This window comes from Pezoporus flaviventris, unplaced genomic scaffold (genome assembly GCF_033815535.1).
Source record: "Pezoporus flaviventris isolate CSIRO_AGI_PZ_B2104156 unplaced genomic scaffold, CSIRO_AGI_Pfla_v1 ptg000029l, whole genome shotgun sequence".
NCBI lineage: Eukaryota > Metazoa > Chordata > Aves > Psittaciformes > Psittacidae > Pezoporus > Pezoporus flaviventris.
The window spans coordinates 3,739,021-3,762,294 of record NW_026892577.1 but is presented as its reverse complement, the minus strand read 5'-3'; the positions used below and the strand labels follow the sequence as shown (position 1 = coordinate 3,762,294).

At 39.3% G+C, this 23,274-nt stretch overlaps 1 protein-coding gene across 3 annotated transcripts; it reads left to right on the top strand.

Moving 5' to 3' along the window:
- Positions 1-379: 379 nt before the first annotated feature.
- On the top strand, positions 380-23,113 carry ENO4 (enolase 4). Of its 3 annotated transcripts, none has more exons than XM_061458650.1 (14): positions 382-1,597; positions 4,104-4,232; positions 5,130-5,320; positions 6,902-7,035; positions 9,100-9,269; positions 9,581-9,706; positions 11,163-11,228; positions 12,214-12,276; positions 14,184-14,351; positions 16,048-16,173; positions 18,400-18,595; positions 19,526-19,593; positions 20,156-20,273; positions 22,899-23,113. In XM_061458650.1, exons 1-14 carry the CDS (start codon positions 1,454-1,456, stop codon positions 23,045-23,047), a joined length of 1,848 nt encoding a protein of 615 aa, XP_061314634.1. In that variant the 5' UTR covers positions 382-1,453; the 3' UTR covers positions 23,048-23,113. The 3 variants fall into 3 exon arrangements, with proteins under 3 accessions (XP_061314635.1, XP_061314634.1, XP_061314636.1); XM_061458652.1 differs by lacking the exon at positions 382-1,597 and adding an exon at positions 3,066-3,098; XM_061458651.1 differs by lacking the exon at positions 20,156-20,273 and having other exon boundaries at positions 380-1,597.
- The last annotated feature ends 161 nt before the right edge of the window (positions 23,114-23,274 follow it).

The following is a 23,274-nucleotide window of genomic DNA, read 5'->3' as shown; positions in this document are numbered from 1 at the left end:
TGCATAATAGGTAGGATCACAGGATAAGCCATCCTCTTTCTACATGCTTACAATTACTATTACTGTTAATGGAAATTACACGGCCATACAGAGGATTCATTTAACATTCGCTTGATCACGTACCAAAAGTGATAAATATTTGAGGGGAATCCTCACTAGTATTTCAAATGGTTTATTAAAAAAACAGAGTGCAAGGTTACTAAATAAACCGAGTATCAATCTGCTTCAGGTCACTGCTGTCCTAAAGGTAAAGCTGACAAGTTGTTTTTTTTTTTTTCCCAGATGGTTAATCAATACCGTCGAAGCTGTTTCTCTATGATGCATTTTATTTAGAGCCCTTTAAAAGGCAGAAGGTGGGAAACTGATCTAGAGGCACTTGAAATGTATCAGAAGGCACAGCTCTTGCATTGGCTTGCATTATCTAGCATGCTGAGGATGCCCTCAGAGCACGACACCAGTTACCTCCACGAGTCTTCTTCCAAGAATACTTAATTAAACTGGAGCTTTCCTGGCCAAGCACACAGACGTGATGCAGATCTGGAACTAGTCCACAGTAACGTACCCAAAGGAGCAGCCGCCCATCGTGCTAACGTGAAGGAGGGAAGCCTAATGAGGTATTCGCTGCCTGCTCTCCTCAAGGAACAGGTAGTGTCAGTTTAGAAACTTACTTTGAGGAAACAGCTTGAAAGAAAAGAGGGTTTAACTCTCTGGAGAGGCACCATATTATTTCTGAAGGATGTGAAAGGAAAAGAAAACGATTCAGTAGGGATTTTTCTTCATTATCACCCCACCCAGAGAAGCGAACACACAATGAGCAAACGTCTACACATATTGATTTTAGAGCTGAGGAAGTGTGCAGCTAACAGCTTTTTAAGTATCTCCATTTTCAGTTACTTCAACAAAATTACCAATGAACAGTGTAACAAAGTGAAAGTTTTTTTCGTAGGAAATTGCAGACTAAAAATGATCATTTAGGTTGTGAAACGTTTCTTTTCATTGAAAGTAAAGGGCTTTTAAACACAGGAGTTACCGGGGCATTTTGCGACGTTCTCCTCACTAGACATTTCACAAACCATAATCTGTCTCTCTGTCAGGATGATAATTTCACACCATTTTGTTGCTCGGAGACTTTTAAACCTAAAGAGTACCTGCTCCCGGCATTCTGACTTGGATCGCCACAGCCAGCCTGAGGGAAGCGCCGACACGCGCGGTATTAAGGAAACCACCCCACCCCACCGCCCGGCTCTGCAGCACCCAGCCCAGCACGGGCAGGGGGTTCATCAGCGGCTCCGCGGCAGCAAACCCCCGTTTACCGACATTCACCCCCTCAGCAGCACCGTGAGGAGACCCCGGTACCTCAGGAAGGGGTGGCGGTACCGGTGCGACGCTCTCGCGAGAGCTGGGGCAGCCGTCGCCTAGCAGCCAGCCCGGCCTGCACCGCCACAGCCGCGCCATGGAGGCCGAGGCGGGGCAGAGGCTGCGGGCGTTGCGGATGGAGGCGGCGGAGTACTACCGGAGCCACGGAGTGCCGCAGCGGATGGAGGACGCGCTCAACACGCTCTTCCCCCAGCGCCCCGGGGATCTCTACGGGGAGCTGGTAGAGCGGGGAGGGGAAGCAGCGCGCAGCCTTGACGGAAACCCCGCAGAGCCTCCCTCCTCCCGCGCCGGGCTGAGGGGCTGCGGGGCCCGGGGGTTGCTTTCCTCGGCGGGCAGGATGGTCAATTTCCTTCCTGTACTCGCTACAGGGGCGAGGAGCGGAGGGGAGGCCCCCCCGATGCCCGCCGTACCGGGCTTCCCCGCGGCTCCCTCCCAGTGCCCGGCGAGGTGCCGGGCTCTGTACTTGCCCGCAGGCAGAAGGGATGCTGCCTGCTCCTTGGGTTTAGTCAACCAACATGTTGATGAGTGTTCAACGTCTCCGACTCATAGAATCGCAGAATGGTTTGAGTTAGAGGGACCTTAAGGCTCATCCAGTTCCAACCCCCTGCCGTGGGCAGGGACACCTTCCACTAGAGCAGCTTGCTCCAAGCTGCGTCTGACCTTAGATGGGCTTTGACTCACACAAGGTTTGCAGTGTTTTTACCTTTGTGCCCGGTGGCACTTTGATACTGGGCCAAATACATTTGCACAGCAGTGGGGCTTTTGTCCTGTGCTGGTTTTGTGTGTCAACACAAAACCGAAGTAAGGTCCCTTCCAGTCCAAACCATTCTATGACTCTGTGTAGGCTTAGGAGGGCACAGATGGATGTCCCTAACAAAGGTGTTGCCTAGCACGGCAGTGTGTGGGACCAGTGACAATAGGAGACAGGGTGCTATCCATACTGCAGCTGCTCCTGAGAAGCAAGTGGGCCTCAGTGGAAGTGTCAAGAATCAGACCAATTTTATTGTTCCCAGTTGGCAAAATACTATAGACAGAAGTTCTAATGAAACGTTAGTGGTGATACTGGAATTACCATCACTGCAATAGTGAGAAACTCTTGAAAAAATAAATTCTGGTATGTTCTCTGACGGGAAAGTGAAATATTTCGTTGCATCTTCCACCATTTCCCATCTCCAAGAGTTTTGCTATCACTAGTGGAAGGGACTAGAACTGCTAACACCTTTGCTTGGTGTTTGGCATATCCTTCTTCTATGTAGCTGCAAGTGTTTCCTGGTTTTCCCATTTGGTATATTCAAGGTTTGGTGACTGTCTCTGATACCAGACTAAAGAATGAAACTAGTAAGGAAGTATGTAATAAACCTCAGGGAGCAACTTAATCCTTTTGTTAAAGCAACATCAGTGTTTATTAAATACGGGCAGAGCCCTGAATAAATTCACATAGTTGGATGATGACTGTTCAAAAGGCCCATTAAAGACCATGTTGGAAGATGCAAGAGAGTTCTGCCTGCCAGAAGTCCAGGTTTCCATCTTTCTCATAGATCTCAAAGTGTCCTAACCTAAAATCCCAGATTTCCTATGGAGTAGTGACCCCTAGCTATATCCATTGTCTTGAGTCTTGCTGGTAAGTGCAGCATAACCACAGCTCCTTAAAATCGTGCTGGCCTTGTTAGCTCACTTCTAATTAGGAGAGCTGGTCATGGTGATAAATAACCTTACACCAAGTATGTTCTGTAAGAGAGGAAGCTACAAAAGAAGTAGTTATCATTGTTATTGAGAAGCTTCCTGACAAGCTTCTCTTCCAGATTAAGTCTGCTATGAAGATCTTTAATATTAGTTGAGTGTTGAGACACATGAACATAAGAACGTATGTTCTCATGTACATATGTAGTTGATGAAGCAACCTTGAAACATTATTAGATATCTGGGACATTACGTACTTCCTATAAGCAAGAGGTATATTCTAAATATACTTATTGTTTTCCCTGTGTGCAGCATGTACACAATTTTATGCATAGAATTTCACATGAGAACTTTTTCTAAGCAGGAGGATTTGGGTTAAAGATTGGTTCTAGTTTTATTGTTAGGGGAAAAAATGTAATATTAAATCTTAATAACTACCGGTTAATAGATGTTAATAAATAAAAGCATGCCACAAGAATTTTAATATGCCATTAGAATCTAGTAGCATTCTTTACAGATTTTAAAGAGTTACTCTTGGCCAGGATTTTTTTCTTTCCTTATGAGAGGGAAGAGACAGGTATTCTTTCAAGATCTTATCCACAAACAAACCCATTATTTTAGAGCACCTCACTGCACAGGGGAGGTGGAGGCTATGTGAATTCTAATAGAAATCAGTTTAATGAGTAGCACGATGACTAATTTTGGTTTTCTCTGTAAAGCCAAGTAAGCTTTGGACAAATGCATGGTTTTTAGGAGAGTAAAGGAGATTTGGATGCTCATTGCTAACTTTGCTAAATAAAACACATGTTCATCTAACCTGGATGCGGCTTTGGACTTCCACACTTAGGTATGAGTTGGATCTGTTCCCTGGAATCTCATTCTCAAGGGTATACTACAGAAGTAAATGTTCAGTAACAAATCTTTTGAATACTGCAGCATATAAATGAATTTGCTCAATGGTGGATTTGATTGAAAATACTTAATGTAATAAACCCCTCTTTGCATAGAAATTGACTTTTAACGAAGTTCTTTCTCTTTCATTTAAGGCTAACTACTTATCTAAATTTTCAAAAGTTCCAGTAATATCCAGATTAGTTGGAAGAAAAGTTCTTGATGGAGTTGGTCAGCCAACACTGGAAGTGGAAACACACTGTACAGTTAGAAACTATGAGAGGGTATGAGCTGCTTCTTCCTGGTTGATTTATTTTAGTAAGGAATCGAGGAGAGGTACTCTTCTACTCACATCCTAAAGAAAAATACGTACAGGTGAAAAACACAGTATAGGTGAAGGCAGGTTTTTACACTGAGCTAATAGGCTGATGTGGGTGATAGTTAAGTCAAACATGATCACCTAGCACCTGCAATGCAAAATTGATGGTGCATTGCTATCTCTTCCCCAACCACAAATACTCAAGGTATTGTGTTTGCAACTCTAGCTGTTCTGGAGTAATTATTTCTGCTTTCTCTCAGCTAAACTAGGGTTCACCTCATTCTTGAATTAAATAGCATTTCTTAGCTATTCACACTATGCAAAGGTAATACTGTTAATGCAGGCAGCACTGTGATATTTGTAAATGATTTCTTCATTAAGCAAATTCTCTTTTAAGTATCATTCTTCAACAGTACAGAAAGGTAAGTTTAAATTACTTAAGTAAGACAAAATGTAATTTATCATGAGGGATGTCATCAAGCATGAAAGCTGATGAATCGTGGTACAACAGGCTACCGACAGCTGCACTTAAACATTCTACTGACTGTATAGTCTTTAAAATAACTTCATTCTATTCTGGTAACAAAATGTATGTGTAAACCAGCTCTGTCAGGAGGTTTTTACCTAAGTAGCTGTAATTGAGGTAAGAAACTTGAATAGCATCTGTGATTACTAGAGATAAGGAAGAAAGGAATGGATGAAAAAGCGAAGCAAACAGTAAACTTGGAGAAAAGTCCTTATAGAGTTGATAAGGACAAATACTTCTTAGTCTTTCAAATGCCATTTCCAAGCGAGAAATCAATAAATAGTGTTTTATTAAATCAAATAGTAGTTTAAGCCTTTTTACGTTTTTATTTTGCAGAGGATTTGCTCTGTTGTCATGTCTTCGCATTTCCAAACACTTGTAAATGCTTTACCTGAAACAATTGAAGCTGATGAGAAAGAAAGGAATAACTCTGTTAATGCTGCCGTGGAATGGGTCAATGAATCACTGAGCACAATGTTAAGAGACGTGAAGCCTACTGACCAGGGTGAAGTTGATAAGATGCTTGGGTAGGTCTTGCTTATTATGCAAATTATTGCATTTGAAATATACACCATTAATTTATATTGTAAATTAAAAACATATAAAATATTAAATGTTTTCTACTATTTTTAAAATATTTTTAGAACACGATGTCTCAGGTACATGCACCACATTATTTCCTGCTTTTTTCACAATTATGATATGAAAATCATGCTGGTTTTTACAAGGTTTCATACACGGGATACAAAAATAAAGAGTCCTTAAGAAAAAAAATGCTTGGACATGTTCATGAGTCAAAGTTTACATTTATGAAACTCATTCAGTGCCAGTTTAATTCAGTGGGAATGTTTCTTCAGACTGCTACTCTCCTTCTGTTCATTGCACTGCAGAATAACAGTGATAAAAAAGGCCTCTGTGTGTGCCTTCTGCATTGAGGTAATCCATAGAAAACATATATATATAAAGTTTTCAAGTTCTGGTGGAGTCTTCCTTATGTGCAAGCTACTCCAAAAGGCTTCTTAGTTGAGGCAATTATTTTCTTTGGAAATATAGTTTCTGTGGTAAACATCCATATTAACTTTTTTCATACAAACATTTCTTCTTGGGAGTATCCCAAAGTGAAATACAATGGCCATGTTTTTCCATCTAAGGAAATATGTTTGGATTTTATAAGTCAAAACCAAAAGAGGTAAGGTAAAATTATCACAGATATATCTGAATGTGTTTTCACAGTAACATTAGAGGAGCTACCACGCAACATTAGTGGCTTGCTTCACCCTGGAAGCAGTAATAACATCCTTTGTTGTAGTCAGAAGTGTCTTTCAGCTATATCACTGAGGGAGATGACACAGCCTTAAGGGTAACGATTGGGCTGCCACACTTAACACAGTCTCAAGCAAACAGACCTAATTGCCTTCCGTGTGGATTAGCTTTGGGGAAACCTTGATGAAGGGAGTAAGGACTCCACTGGGAAGAAATTCTTCCAAATGAAGTGAGTCTAAATAAGATTTTAATGCCTTGTTTACACTACTTTATATATCTTATATATTTCCTTTGCCTGAATTGGGTGAGTGTGACCCATGACTTTGGGCATGTAATTGAAATTCTGCTGCTTCTGAGCTTGGAGCTGCTTAGATAACCAGTATACAGCTGATCTATTGGATTAGCAACCTAGGCCAGGCTGCTGTATGTCATGAAGTTATGACAGGATCTGTTAATACAAAAAGCAAATACATCCCTCATGCCAAAATTGTCTGCTCAAAGCTGACTTTCCAACCACTGTGATTTGAAAAGCATGCTTTAAGGTTTATAATACTTGCTTGTGTTTCTTTTTGTTTAATCAAAGCTGCAGAAGACTACCTAAAAAAAAATGTCATTTATTGACTTCTGTAGCTTCACACAATGAGCCTATGGCAGAAGCTCAAGTAGATGCCCGTAATCCACCTCTTAGCATGTTCTTTGGCATGTATCCTGTGTCTGCTTGTCACATATCTAACAATATTTTATTAATATTGTAAATATGATGTTATATCGTTAATATTAACAAAATAAATATTAGAATATAATATTTTTAATAGAGACAATAATCTTTATGTCTCTTCCCTCAGTGAATACTTTACAAAAAAGGTAGAGGAAAAAGAAGAAATTCGAAAGCGAGAAGAAAAGGAAAAAGGCGAAGAATCCCCTTCATGCGTTCCACCAGCAACAGCACTACCTGGGGGAAAAAAAGCAGCAAAACAAGGTTTTATTTTACTTCATTGTAATGTTCTCTGCAATACAGATGTTGATAAGGGTGCTAAAATATTTTCTGAATTATTCTGTGGACACATGACACGATGTCTCATGGTCAATGGTTACTCTCCTAAATCTTTCTGATCACAGCATTTCTGCAGTTTCTACTGCAGAAATGAGAGGGGGGAAAATACAGTTTTCTCATCATTCACATGCATTTCTGCCTTTGTTTTACAGTTGGCTTAGACAGGAGGTTATTAATCTTCAGAGTAAGGAATAAGAATGGAGGAGGATGTAAATGAATAATAAAAATGAAAATGATAAGGAAAGAAAAGAAAAGGGAATCACAGCACTGAACAGGGAATTAAGATAGAAGTTGAAAAGAATGGAAAGAGGGAGGAAGGGAAGTTTCTTGCTAACACCAAGAAAAGGTGAAAAGCAAAAGAGAAAGAAGGAAGGGCATGAGATAGGATTGATGGGCAGGACATAGTAAAAAGCAGTAAACAATCCTACTAAAGGAAAAAACGGTGTGAGAGGAGGGAAAGAGGGGAAGTATAGTGGCCCGAATTAAAATCCCAAAGGGAAAAAGCACCATATGTTATCTCCATATATGCATCACCCTCATTAAAAAAAAAAAAATTATCATTTATTGGAAGGGCAGAAAATTTTGGCAAATTATTATTTCTTATCAGTTTAGTTTCCACTCTCATATACTATTAGTAAAACCTCCCAATTAATATGTTAGGTATGCACACAGTAAATTCACCTTTGAGCTGAAATAGAATCATAGAATCATACAATAGTTAGGGCTGGAAAGGACCTTAAGATTATCTAGTTCCAACCCCCCTGCCATGGGCAGTGTATTATCTGCAGCTGTCAGGACCATTCAGATATCATTATGTTGTGTCTTATACTTTTAGCGAAGCTTCTGCTGACATATATATTACTTGTTATCACTGTGTTTTCTTTATACTTGATTGTGACATTGACTGTAATATTATTGTTATAATCAACACCTACTATTAACAGCCAATGATTATAAAGCTACTTGTTGTTCCAGACCACTAACAGATGGTGACTTCCAGTAGCAGGTGCTTTCAGAGCATCTATGGTGTAATTTATGCACGTTACAAAGTAGTGTAGTGTGAAGGATCTCTGCGAAACACTGCTTTGTCAAAGTCGCTCAGTACTGGATTAGTAGTGTCTATGTATGTAGCTTTTCATCCTCAATGCAAGAAGTATAGAGTCTGTTTATAAGATGAAAATGATGTATTATCTGCTCTGCATATCCCAATTAAGGTTCCATTAAGAACATTTTATCATAAAATACCAGTTGTATCCTGTAGTATTTATCCTTTATTGAAATAAAAACTTGTTCTGTACTCCTGTTAGGAACCAAAGTAGTTGGTCAGGTTGACAAAAAAGTCCCCAGTGCAAAAGTGTTGGGAATCAGAGTACTTACTGTGGTTTTACATAGGTGTTTACTGTACAAGTTCCTGTAAGCACTGTAGGAAATAAACATGGTAGTGGAAACTGCTAGGTTTCAAGCATTTTGGCAGCAGTTACTCTATGTGAAAGGGAAATAATTCCTTTTGAAAATGTAGATTACGTAAAAGACTTGTTTTCTCATTGGAAGACCCAACTATAATAGGACTAAATTTGTTTCACATACATTATTAGAAGAACTCAAGTATGGGAACTCCCAAAAATCAGGTTATTATGTCATTTGCTGGTTTTGCAAAAGCTGAGCATACGAAGGAGAAGGATAAAGAATACTGAAATCATGGTTATGAAAGGAACCTGAAAAATGATACAACGTTACTGGATATAAACATAGATAAATAAAACCACAGATTTCAGTGGCTGAACATCTCCAGAAGAAATGGATTTGAAATATATTTGAAACCAGGGTGACATTTGCATATTTATAAGGTCATTTCATATAAAACAACTGATTCTTTTGTAATACATCGGATAGAACTGAAATGACAGTAGCATATTTACATAGAACTGTGATACATAAGCACATGTTTTAAACCAAGAAAATAATTAACTACTAGTCTCTGACTTGTAGGAAAGAAGGTGTCAGTTCCAGAGAAAATGATCCCACCTGCAGAACCCATTGAATTGGTGCTTTGTGGCAGCTTAGCCATTGGAGGAACATCCCTTGCTATAGCTAAGGCTGGTGCCACCATTAACCGTGTCCCGTTGTACTTACATATCTCACTGCTGAAACACAATCAGGTACATGTGACTTTTGTCCTTTTTATTGATTTATTTTATCCCAGTTATCACAATTACTCTGGAATTCTGAAGCCAGTAGTCCCTCGTGACAGTGGTGTTAAATATACTTCATGGAATACACCTTTAAGACCATTGCCTGTAGCAGCCTTTGAACCCTGTGCCGTAATTCAAATATATAAATCTTATATATATTTACATTTTATATACATTTATGTAAATCTGATTTTTAACATTTTTATAAACATTAAATATGTTACTTTAATATTTAACGTTCATTTAACAATTTTATTAATTGGTACCCCCAATTACAGGATTCACCTAAAGAAATGACTCTACCACTCCCAATGGTTACTGTATTGAACTGTGAAAAAACTGCAAAACTGAAATTAGTGAAAGAAGTTATGCTTATACCACCAGTTCATTTATCATTCAAACAGGTACTATTTCATTTATGTTCACATGTATGTATTCTATAGACTTAATATCAACTATATATGTACATGAGTACCTGGAACTTTGCAATATAATCCTTACAATCTTTCATTTCCTTGTTTGCTTGCAAGGCCAAACTTTGAACAAATGTTAGTGCAGAATTCTAACACTAGGAACATTAATAGAAGTAAATAGATGAAGACTTAAAAGAAGGTACATGAAGATTTCAATTTAAAAATGTATGTGCTAGAGGAAAAAAAAAACTGCATTGAAGATGATGTAGGGCAATTGTGTTACACAAGCAGGGATTTTAGTTTTGTTTCGATTGTGATTTTACATTATTAGATTATAAATAGTATCAGTTGACAGACCACACAAAACAACAAAACTCTTAAATTCACAGGAGAGCCTAAAATCTTTGGGAATACATTGCTTTTAAAATGACATTGTGAAGATAGAAGGGAATACAAAGCAGAACAAAATCTATTCAAGGGGCAAGAAGGATGGTTGATCCAGTCTGTCAGCCTGGATCAACCTTCTCTTTTTGTTTAGCCATGTGTTGCATTAAAGAATGTATCTGCACAAGATGCCTACATTAGGGCTGTGATTTCTACTTTGTATGCTGGTGACCTGAACAAATTGCTGAGCTCGATTCTCTTTTTCCTTTAACTGTATAGAATTGTCACCAAGAGCTCTGAATAAGGTTGCTAATTCTGTACTTTTCAAAGACAGAATGCCTCCTAGTGCTCATGGGAGAGTAGCAAGCTGTTTGCTGCATTGCAAAAACCGTAGCCATTCGTCCTGTGTTGGTGTGTTGTCAGCTCTGACTGACTTCTGCCCTCTTCAGTATTCCTTTGCTGGCACAGTTGAAGAAAATCTGAAATGGGATTTATGAAGTTAGCATTAAACTTTTACTAACTTAAGCAAAAAGGGAAAAAGGGTCTTACACTAAAAGCAATGGATTCATTTAATTAGAGTGTTCCTCATTCCCATTTTAAAATTAAGACAGCGATTTCTTTTTCCCTGCTTCCTGGGAATGTTCTGAAGGTAAATACATTCAATCTTGCCAGTTTCCAGTTAGGAAGTCTTAGATAGAGTTACAATTGTGAAAAGTGATTATCAACTTTCCATTCCTCACATATTACACAGACTGAGGTAACGCTACATGTTAGATTTGGAAAGGCTTTCTTTTGGAGAAGAAGAGACTACTTTTCTTGCCATCCCATTGAGCAGCATGACTAAATACTCATGTTCATGCCACTGCTACTAACCCTTTCTCATTTGACACTTGATGCATTTTTTGGGTGGGGAGGATTGCATTTAGGAAGCTTATAATAGTTTTGGGGTTTTTTTAAGACTTAAGATCTACATCTAGAATAAGTGTTCTCTCTCATCTGATTTAACCTGCTAAAAAGGAAATAATTCATCTTCCTTTTGAAGATTACTGTTGTTTAATTTCAGGGCTTAGAAAGAGCTCTGGATATTCAGAAAGAATTTATGAGACTGTTGGATCTGCTAAGCAAAGAGGTACAATAAGAATGTGCAATAATAATGTGATGTACTTTGTTTCGTCTTTCTGTTTCTATTCTCTTTTCAAGATTAAATACGGAACATTTAGCCTGTTATCAGGCTTTGTCTTATGGCACAGGTTAGAAGATGTGTTTCTCTGACAGATGAATAAGCATTGGCCATTTGGTGATATTAAATTAACAAAGATAATATAAAACAATGTTCTAAGCATAGTAAGACTTTCTGGTTACCTGAAAAAGTATCCTGGGAGTGAATGGTATCACAGTGAATATACAATATATGGTTCTGTTCTTGCTAAGTCACACACAGCTACACACAATGTGCATTATTCAAGGTGCTGTTGCTGTTAGAGTCTACATTATAATTTCTGAGATCCCCTGTATTTTTGATAGACTTGGTGAGAATCTTTGAAACAATGGTTGAAGTGATGCCCATGTAGAAATGAACATTTCTATACAGGTTTAGGGGAGACCTTATCACCATGTTTCAGTATTGAAAGGGTGGCTACAAGGAAGATGGAGACTCTCTTTTTACAAGGGGTCACATGGAAAAGACAAGGGGTCACGGGTACAGTGAATCCCAGGGAGATTTAAGTTCAAAACAGGAGGAAAATTTTTCACAACGAGAACAATCAACCACTGGAATAATCTCCCTAGGGAAGTGGTGGATTCCCCACCATTGGGCACTTCTTAGATTCAGCTGGACAGGGTGTTGGGGCAACCAGTCTAGGTTTTCCCAGAAAGGTTGGCCCAGATGAACCTTGAGGTCCCTTCCAACCTGGTACTCCATGGTTCTGAGATTTGAAATGAGTTACCACCACAAAATAAAAGTGGATAGCTGCTGATAGTATTCAAGACAAAACAGAAGCTGTATCCTAACAAATATTTGCAATCTCTTTAGGCCAAAATTCAGTCCCTTTATTTGTATGACTTTTTTGGACTTTTCCATGGAATTGATTTCTTTCTTATTTTACCACCACCAGCCCAGTCCTCGAGCAGCAGACAGTAAGGAAGGAAAAGCACAAAATACGAGGAAGAAATCTGTGGTAAGAAAAGAGACTTTCATTTTAAGCCTTCAGCATAGTAATAACAGCAGGGGACCAAAATGTTCTAAGGAAATGAAGCATTAATCTACATTACTGCTTTGGAAAGGTTAAGGCAAAACTTTTAAATGTTCCAGATGCTCGTATCTTACATAGTAATTTGGATTCTTCTGGCCATACCTTCCCTTCCTGTGGAACAATAACAGAAAGGGGAAATTCTTCTGGAATCTGGTCTTTTTTTTTTCATATAGAGATCCTGGTAAATTATCCAAACAGGCATTTTTCAGGGCTATAGTGCCAGGAGAGAATGTGCCTTTTTGACCATGTAGGCCATAAAACTATAACCTGTAAGATTTGCATATTGTGCTGTTTCCTGACTCAGGGAGCATAACTCCCCTCTTAATCATGCTGCATTAAGTTCTCAGTTCCTGTTTCAGGTTATAGATAGTGGCAGATACAAACCAGGAGCTAAAGGGCAGCACTCCCAATGTGCACAGGACATTATTTTATATGACTCAGATCACTTCAAAGCCTGTAGTTTATAGATGAGTTTTCCATCTAATGGGATTGAAACGCCATGTGGGTTTTGCTCTCCATTCTGAAACGATTAAAACAGTATCAGGTAAGAATTGTTGCTCTTGTTGAGTATGAGCAAAAGAGAGCATGACCTGAAGTTTTCCTATTCTTTTGCTTAAACACAGAATTCATCATCATTAAGCAGTGGGTAATTTCCACATTCTTATCACAATATATACTGAAGTCACAAGTTAAAACAATTCCATAAGATCTGCATAGGGAAACAATCCATTAGATTCTCTGGAAAAAAAAAATCCATTTATTTCAATAGGAGAAAGCTAAAGGAGATAGAAGTGAGACTGAATTTTAAACTGATAAAAGCACCATGTTGGTTTGAACTTTTTTTTTGGGGGGGGAAAGGGAAAATTACAAAGTAGGCAGTGAAGAAGAACCTGTTTAGGTTGTAGAAGGTTATAGTATAGATAGAAAGTACTATGTGCTATAGTATAGACAGAAAAAATGGTTTTATAAAGATCATGCTTTTAATAGAATGAACAAGGGTACCTAAGGGTACCAATGGAACATATGGGTACCTTGAAACTCACATGAAAATGCAGACTTAACCTCTGTAGTTCATTCTCTAATTCTTGTCAAAACCGATGCTTTCCAATTGTCGTTTCCAGTCTAACCTAGGATTATATCCTGCTGCTTTCTGGGCAACTTAAGGTCACTCTTCATAATCCAAAATTCACAGGCTTTAAAGTCAAAAATCAATGTTTGAAAAACCTACAAAAAACCCTCACAATAGAAGGACACATGAAAGATTTTCTTGATACAACTCTGCTTGCGGCTCATGTCCAGGAACACTGTTCCTGAGGCAGACAACTCTATGCAGCTGTGCTTGAGGTATTTCCCCTCTATGAAATTTGTTCCTTCTAGAAGTCCAGGAAGATTCTAGTGTTTCTCGAACACTCCATCAAAGCAATATCAAAGCTGTAGTTGAGGATAAATGAGTAAAAGCTGTTTAAAAGTAGAGATTATGTTTTTGTTGCAAAGAGATGGTCCACAGTACTGTCAACTTTTACACAGCATCCATAGCAACTCAGTGGTTGTTAAAAATGTGTTTAGTATCTTTTTGTAAGCCAGTATTGGCCGCGTAAGTACAAGAACTACGTGACTGGACATATTTCCAAACACAGTTATCTCTCTACTCGTTAGCACTTGATCATCGCTAATTCATAGAAAATTGCCCTTAAAGTTGCCAATGCAATATCTGAGAACAGATTTATGTTTTGATGACTGAATGCAGACTGAAATGACAGTGAAAATATATATACAAGTATAATACATATACATGTGTGTACATAAAGTGATTATTTTTGTTTTACTTGCAGCAACAAGCCTCAAAAAGAGTATCACACTTAGGATGCCCAATAACAGGATGTGATAATCTAGAACAACTGCTACTCCTAATGCAAACAGCTTGTGACAATAGAAGCCTGCAGTTAGGAAAAGATATGTACTTAGCAATAAATTGTGCTGCTCATGAATTAATGGATTATGTAAGTTATTTTCAGCATCTATTTTGTTGTTCTTTCAAAGAAATATAGCTATTTGTTAACATTATTTAGCATTACGTTGCAAACTCACCTTGAAGCTTCTAACTCCATTTTTTAAGGTAGCAATCAAGCAAACCAAAAGAATTGTCTCTGCATTTAAATCAGTCCTACAAGTGTAACAAATGTGTTACTGGCTTGTGAGTGCAAGGGCTGAGACATGCAGACATCCTTCTGGTAGCCTGGTGCGGTGGGAGCAGGGAGAATGGATGTATTCCTCCTCCCCAGCTGCACCAGCATACTGGTGGCATGGAACAAGGCTCACTGGACCAAGGCAGACCCCCGTTATAGCTTTGTCCTACGTGCATAAATCTCTGTTCCTTTCATGATTTGACTTTAATCATTGAAATGGTATAAGCCTGACTGCGCCAGCCAGGTTTAGTCCTTTTCTCTGTTTAATTATTCATTCAGATTTTTCAGATCAGCCTGGGTCAAATATAGCAAACTCTTTAATGGGCAAACACCTCTGTTTGACAAACCAGCTTCATCTCGCATCACATCTTAGACAATTTTGAATTCAAGTATTAAGCAGCAAATCCTGTTTTGATGTTTGTTGTTTTTTGTTCATTTCACCACAAGGTATAAATGAAATAATTTTGTCCTATCCACCTTACTTGCAAGGATGAAGAACAAGAGATTATTTACACAAGTGTACTTCTGCAATTCCTTAGCACCGCTACATGCTTATTTCTCCATTATACTACACTACATCTGTTGTTTAATTCAAACAACCTTAACCTTCCTGTCATAGTATGATTCTGTACCAACTAAGATTCATCTCATTGTGTATCCACATTAACCTTTTAATTCTGATTTTTAGTCTTAAAGTTCTTGCCCCTTGTTCCAAAATTAATCAGATTTCTCTCTCAGCAGAGAAACTTTCTATTCCATTTAATATCTAAAGAGGTTAATTTGGGTGTACTGTAGTGACTAATATCTTCTGTTAAAGCAGTTGTTGGTTTCCGGACAGTCTGGTGTCTGTATCCCATATACGAGAACAAGAAAAATCTTAACCAGTGAGTTACAGTTACTCTCTTTCTGTTACTGAACTGCTGAAGTCACTAAAGCAGTAGCTATTCTGGCACTGTCTGTCAGTCTGCTTTTAATAATCCTGCAGTTTGTGCTTCCCATAATGATGACACTCATTTTAAACTAGCCCTTTTTGAGAGGGGTGAAGGCCAAGGAAAGGCAGCACCTACGTTTTGAGCACTGGAGGTGCACTCTTTTCCCCTAGCAATATTTTCTTTATGAAATAAGGACCCAAAGTTAGCTCTGGGGGGGAAGTGATTAATGAAGTTTTTCATGCAAGATTCAATAAAAATGTCAAAGATCGATAACTATCATAAAGCAGTGTAAAATGGGCAGTGTTCCCTAAAAATGCTGAAATAGATCTCCTTTGGTTTAGCAGTGGCATGGTTCAGAGATTTTGGCATGAGCCCCCTGGCAGAGTTTTCTATAACAATATGCTGGGCACTTACATGCAGAGTAAAGCAGACAAGTGAATGGGGGCTTATTGAAGAGCACACAACCCACTGCATTGATAGGGATACTGGTGTCACAAGAGCTGTGTGCTTACATTAGCACTCTGGTTTTTAAAGCATTACCTTCCTTATGTTTTATGTTTTTTTACTTTACTTTCTAGAGTAAAGGCAAATATGAAATACTCACTGGAACATTCAAAAGCCCTGATGAAATGATTAAGATGTATGTGGAGCTGACTGACAAATTCCCTTTTATTATTGCATTAATAGATCCCTTAAGAAAAGAGGTAAGATACCACAGTACAGTCCTTAGGAAGCTGATAATACTGTTTGGTGGGAAATCACTGAACTTTTCACATGTTTACAGAAAAGAAAATACAAAGCTTCTGCTTTTGGAGTCATTCAGCATATCACTAGAAAAATTATCAATTCATTTGTGTATTTGTAACTGACAGTAACTCTAAATCTTTCTATACTTTTGACACAATTCCTGATGGAAAATAATCCTGGCATGAACAGGAGGTGGTCAGTACAAACATTTTAAAGAATTATAAGAAAATGCCTTTTTTTCCCTGAACAACTGTGCCATTTTTATTACATTTTCCTTACATTTTGTTACATTATTTCCATTATTCAAATTATAAAATAAAATTATAAAATTCAAGTTATATTTTGCTGATTATATTATATTATATTATAGCTAAAATTATAGCTGTATATTCCTTAAAATCCCTCAAAAAAAAAAGATTGCTGCTGTTCTTCATGGCTGAGATTTATTCCCAAAGCCTGACCAAGCCTGTCACTGGCAGCATTGTGTGACAGGGATTAAAGTGATTGTGAGATCTCATGTATTTCCTATTGTGATCAAAGTTAGAGGAGTTAATTTAGTGTGGCTAATAGATTATAACAATAAAGTAGAATACTGTTAAGCATGTTATCAAGTTAGAGATGGGTGAAAGAAACAGATTGCATAACTCTATTAGCATTTCTACATAGCTAAGATTGTTTCCGTGCATTACACAATAGATCAGGACTTAATTGTAGCAGAACCCACAATTGCAGACCTGGATCCTGCAGATGCAGAACTTCATAAAAATTGCTCTTGCTGTTGAACTTTACACATTATCTTCTTTAAAATAAATATGAAGGTGTTGTTTTCATGAACAAAACATGAAGGCTGTGATTAAAGGGGAAGCAGAGTGAGGTTGTCTTTGTGAATCTGCCCAGTGAATAAATAATTCTAAACCTGATGAACTGCAAAATCCATCTGAGTTCATTCTTAACTGGAACTTTAGAAGTTCATTTTTCAAGTCTCTGTGTTAATTGTTACCTCACTGTAGTTAGCCCTGTCTTCCTGCACTGCTTCTCTCTGACTCTCTGAATTACCCGTGTTCCAAACCACCAGCTTATTCCCCACTCCTGCCAGGGCTGCAAACTTCCATGATAATCCTTATGAAGGAACAATTACAGTATGCAAATCCGCAGAAGAACTTTCACAGATAGTGAAGTGCAGTTGGGATTAGAATACTACTAAGGGACATGCCTCTCCTGCTCCTCCCCTCACTCCTAAATCTATAAGGTTTGCCCATGCCACATCTTTGCCACAGATCATTAAGTCCTTGAGGCTTAGTTCTGGTACCAGTTCAGCAATTCATTGCCAGACAGCAGAGTGTTTGAGTTTTAACATTTGTTCAGGTGTCAAAAGCTTCATTTTCACTTATGTGTGGGCTTGAAATCCTGAGACGAACGGACCCTTACACAGATTGCAGCTACATAGGTACAGAAGTCTGTCTGATCTGCAGATAAAGAATTATTACTGGCAGAATGATTAACTAGAATAGTCATGTTTTTCATGTGATAACTCTACATTAATTGATAAATTTCTGCTTTCAAATTATTTACATATCCTTGTCCTTTGTTTATCCTTAAATCTCAGTACCATGTGGGCAGCGCATTAAAAATCAAGAAACAAAACCCCTAAAGCCCCAGAGCTTTGCTGAAAGCGAGCGTTGCAGTCTGCTGTTCTCTCTGGCTCAGCCTTGCAGCTCTGCTCATCCTGTCTCTATACATGTCATTGAGTCTATGACTGCCTCCAGTTTCAGTATTTTATATCCAAACAAATATTAGGACACTTAAAATGTTAACATAAAAATGAGTCCTCTGAATAAAACAGTAGAAAATTATTTGATACTCCATTAAAATGGAATAAATTTCAGGGAGGAAACCAAAATAGCAAACTCCTAGAGTTAATTTATATGGAAATATTTTAAACTATACTTGTATGCAGCAAGGTTTGAGTAATTCCAGATCAGCATTTATGTTTTCTAGCAAGACCTTAAAATTCAAGCAAAATTCCAGTAGCATGTTTTTCATAGCTGGACAGATTTAAAATACAGTATAAAATATGTTTATATGAAGAGTAGCTTTGGGATTAAATCCAAATTTATTCTTTATTTTTATCTCGTTCAGTTTAGTTTTATAAACTCCAGTTATTTACCTGATTCTTTGTGCAGGACAGGCAGCAATGGAGTAACATATGCTGTGCTCTTGGTTCCAAATGTTTCCTGATTGCTGAAGACGCTGCCACGTATATTTCCAAACTTAAAATTGACCAAAACTTAAATGTACCAACGTGCAGTGGTGTTGTCCTAAAGTATATTAACCAAACTAAGGTCTCAGACCTCATAGAACTTACTGGACTTCTAGACGGTGAGTAGAGTGGGGGGGGGGGGGGGGGGGGAAGGCTGTCTGTCAAAGCTACAATAAATAGCATGGAAATACTACATCATTTTATGTAGTTAGTGCCACTTCTAATTTAGAAACTAAAGAAGAAACTAACATTCATGTTTTGATTCACAAATCTCTGTTCAGGAACTTAAACCGGCATTCAGTGCCTAACTACAGTAAATGAATACACTGTGATGTTTTCAGTGTGGGTGCCCTTTGACACTGCAGCCAAGTGACATACACTAGATATCAGAATTCAACAAAATAAAGATGTAGTTGAGTAATCTGAATTTTAACTGCTACTAGTATTAATGATTAAGGAATCAAACAAGTACAAACTGTTTAAAACTGCAGTTTACTACATTCTTGACTACATATTGCTGAGCCTGTGTGGTAACAGTACTACGATCTTGTGCAGTTTCAATAGGGATTTCTCTTTCTATCCCTTTTTCTTTATTCATTTTTATACAATAGATGGACAAATTTAATATATCTATTTGTTCCAAAAGCCCAGAATCACTATATCAAAGCAAGTAAATAGCAACTTAAAGCTTTCATTCACTCAGGATGATAAACTCCTTTTTTATACTGAATAAAAATCATTACTGTAAGGAGCACATTTCAAATGAACAGAGCAGCCTCCTAGCCTGTAAGAATACATTACCACACAGATCAGTGAGAGACAGGAATCAGGCTGGAATGTCAGAGATGCCCTTCTCCACGCTGGAAATAAACCATAGTGTTAATGCAGCAGACTTACAGAGTTTACATTTAGGTGAGCTGGGTTTCGATGGGTTTACTCCTCTTTGCATTTAAGTTTTGGTAGCCCAAGGATAAAAAAGAATGCAAAGTCCAAACAATTTCTATGTAAAATATACTCTAATGAAGTTTTTCCACTCCCGTTATGTGCAGGTCAAAGACAAATTACCATATTAGGAAGCCCAGATGGAGAATCTTCTGATGATAGCCTTGTGGATCTGGTACGTATTGAAAGCTGTTCAATTGCAGAATTGCCAAAACACTGCTTTTAACATGAACTGGTTTTTAAAGAGAAAGCCTCTTTCTGCCTGAGAAAGAAACAACGTTTTACAAAATGGGCTTTTTCTTGAGAGTTGCTTTTTTTTTTTCTCCCCCCACAGAGTGTTAATCTTTGAGTTTAAAGAGAGCACACAGGAAATTTGCCAAAGCAGGGAGGATATTCAGAAGTGTGTGTGATCTGTTCGGTTGCGTAAAAAACCCTGAGTTACTTCAAACATTTCTGAGTAGTAATAATATTTTAGGCAAAAAACTCCTTCACACCAATATATCGAGTCTTTTTGGATCAAAGCTCCATTTGCAAATACAGTTTCATCCCATATGCCAGTGAAAATTATTGTTTGCATACGACCAGTCTTTCACAAAGGGATTTTATTTCTCCTTAGAGGAGGGGTTTTATCTGTAGAAAGCTGCGAGCGTTAAATTAGGAGCAGGATACCATGTTTAATCAGGGAGAATGCCTTCCCTTCCCCAACTGTAGTTTTAAACTGCACTTTCTCATTTAAGGCTGTCGGACTGGGTGCCAGGTTCATCAAGTTGGGAGGTCTTGCCCGCGGAGAAAGGGTGACCAAATACAACCGCCTTCTTGCTATAGAGGAAGAACTGGCCGAGAATAGAACGCTACGTATGAGCTTCTTTCTTACTTTGTTTTCAGCTCGCAATGAATACGGGAACAAAGATTGGAGGGAGAATGATTGAAACTGCACCACAGGAGGGAAGTGAAATCAAAAGACTATAAATAAGCGCTGACAAAAAAAAACGTAGGATAGCACTTGCCACAATGTATATTGTTGTCCTAATGGATTATCTGTTTACTGAATGTTAAAATAGACCCCTTCTTGAGGAGTAGCCCACATTAAGCTTTTCTCCAGAATTAATTGGTTGGAGTCTTGAAGCCCACAGTGCAAAAAGGAACAAAACAAAACCCATGCATGTAACACGCCGAAAAGCTGCCAAAATGGAATTTTAGGCCAAATACCCCACCTCCCTGGAGCCCCTAAACAGATATTGCTAACAAAACTTCATTTCACAACCCTCCTTTGTGCGTTACATTTCCAGCAGAATGTGTTTGGAAAGCTCCAATTGCATAGGGAAGCGGGAAATAAAACCCAAGAAAACCTGAAGCTGGCAATGCACATTCAGCCTGAGCCACTCGTACGCATCTGCCTGTGTTTCAGCATCTGCATCTTCTTTTTACACCCTTAGCTACCCTGTTAAACGCTTAACAGTTCATTAGAGGCACTGCTCACTTGCTCAGGTATCAATCAAGGCAGAATAAAGGCATACAGGCTGAAGGGGAAGCAGAGACAAGGGGAGGAAGAAAGGAAGGAAAGGGTTTGCAGGAATTGCATTGTGCCTAAGAAAAAGACACATGAAGGAGAATTTAAGTCATTTTACCCTCTTATTTCTCATCATTTTCAATGTGCTATACACGGGGTAGCAGCACTTGACATGCACACTATAGAACAAAGTTTTTATGTTAGAAGAATTTGTACTGAAATCTGAGTTGCTGAAATCTCCCCCTTGCTCATGTATAACCTGATAAAGAAACAGAAGAGCAGAAATTCTTCTTTTTGCTAAGAAAGTGGTTTCACAGAATACACTTCTCAAAAAACAAGACAGATAATTACAGAACTATAAATCTGAGCTGCCTCAGGCATAGTAATGTGTTCCCTATTCAAATGGTATAGTCTAAACAAAAGAGCTTGAGTTTGACAAATATTTAGACCTATATCTCATAAAATGAAAGAGCAACAATTCCCCACGCCGTTAATCGCTTGGCAGCAATAAAATCAGTAACTAAATCAACAGCAGGGAAATATTGAGATAGGGCGTCTGAGCTGCATACCAAGCTCTTCATTTGGCTGCGCTGTGAGCCGTGGAATACACCAGAGAGCTGGGAAGTCGAGGGCTCTCTAAGTGGCTCATGGATGGGAGGTGGCACTGGCCCATCAGGAGTCGCCACCCTGGAGTGGCTGTAGGGGGCCTGCAGCTGGGCCAAAGAGTACCCCTACAATGGGCAAGCTCAGGTCTCCAGTGCCTGGTCCCTGCTCCCTACAGGTCAGTCCAAGCCTTAGCCTCAGTGCAGCCCCTCTGCTGGCATGTGTATCAGTAGCTGGGTTCACGTGGCTGTTGCGTGTGAGCTGCTCGCAAGTGGAATCAGAGAATCCCAGACTGGTTTGGGTTGGAAGGGGCCTTAAAGCTTAACCAGTTCCAACCCCCTGCCATGGGCAGGGACACCTTCCGCTGGAGCAGGTTGTTCAAAGCCATGAATCACACACTAAAAAGTAGTCTGTACTACAAGGGAACATACAGCTGAGCCATGTCGGGGTGGGCACTTGTGCCTGTGGCAAAGCAGTGAGTGAGGTGGTGAGGTAAGGGAAAGGAGTCTCACAGAACTGGGGAAAACAACAGTGAGAAGAGGATGTAGTGTTAGTTTCAGGAGCAATGGCTGAGTGTGGGCTTACATGAGGTTGTGACAGGCCAGGGTAGAGAAATGGCATGGTCAGCTGAGGGGAACTTCTGCAAGAGCAGAGTAAGATGGGTGTTCAAAACAAGGGCAGCGAGATGATTAGTGAAGAAGGGAATGTGCAACAAACACCCCAGCTCAGGCTGCTGTCCACCATGCCCTGTAATCAAAGTGCAGACCTGGTGCTCCTTCATTTATAAGGACCATAGGAGGGCCACAAAAATGCTGGAGCAGCTCTGCTCTGGAGCCAGGCTGAGAGAGCTGGGCTGGGTCAGCCTGGAGAAGAGAAGGCTCCTCAAGGGGAGACCTTAGAGCAGCTCCAGTGCCTAAAGGGGCTGCAGGAAACCTGGAGAGGGGCTTGGGACAAGGGCCTGTAGGGACAGGCCAAGGGGAATGGCTTTAACCTGCCAGAGGGGAGACTGAGATGAGCTCTTAGGCAGAAGCTCTTCCCTGTGAGGGTGCTGAGGTGCTGGCACAGGGTGCCCAGAGAAGCTGTGGCTGCCCCATCCCTGGCAGTGTTCAAGGCCAGGCTGGACACAGGGGCTTGGAGCAAGCTGCTCTAGTGGAAGGTGTCCCTGCCCATGGCAGGGGGTTGAAACCGGATGAGCTTTAAGGTCCCTTCCAACCCAAACCACTCTGTGATTCTATGACCAGCTTGTAAAGGTGTTTCCAGGCTCTCATAAGCATCACATATCCCTGGTAAAAAAATCCAAGTGCACCAGAGAACATTACAGGAAACCAGATTCCAGCAAACATTAATTTTTTTCTCTTCTATTTCAGGTGAACCAACTCTTGAATTTATTGCTTTTCCTTATGAATCACAGCCAGAAGAACCTTCTGATGAACTCGCTCCCTCCACAGCTCTCCTAGACAGCCCCACAGGTTCACAGCCTGTCTGCACAGCTCCCAGCAAGCAGCATACTGACTGACCCAGGTTGTCAACATTCACTTCTGGATAAATTCCTAAAGAAAACCCTGTTCTAGTAAGAAACTCAGATATTAACTCTTCTTTAATCCATTTTAAAGGCATTTAAATGGTAGTAGCTTCCCTTTTCCACTGCTTTCAGCTGAAACCAAGTTAACTGAGCAGTGGCTGTAGTCTGAAAACACCCCCAAATTCTGTGCTGTATTTACAAACTGACCAAACAAATACCTC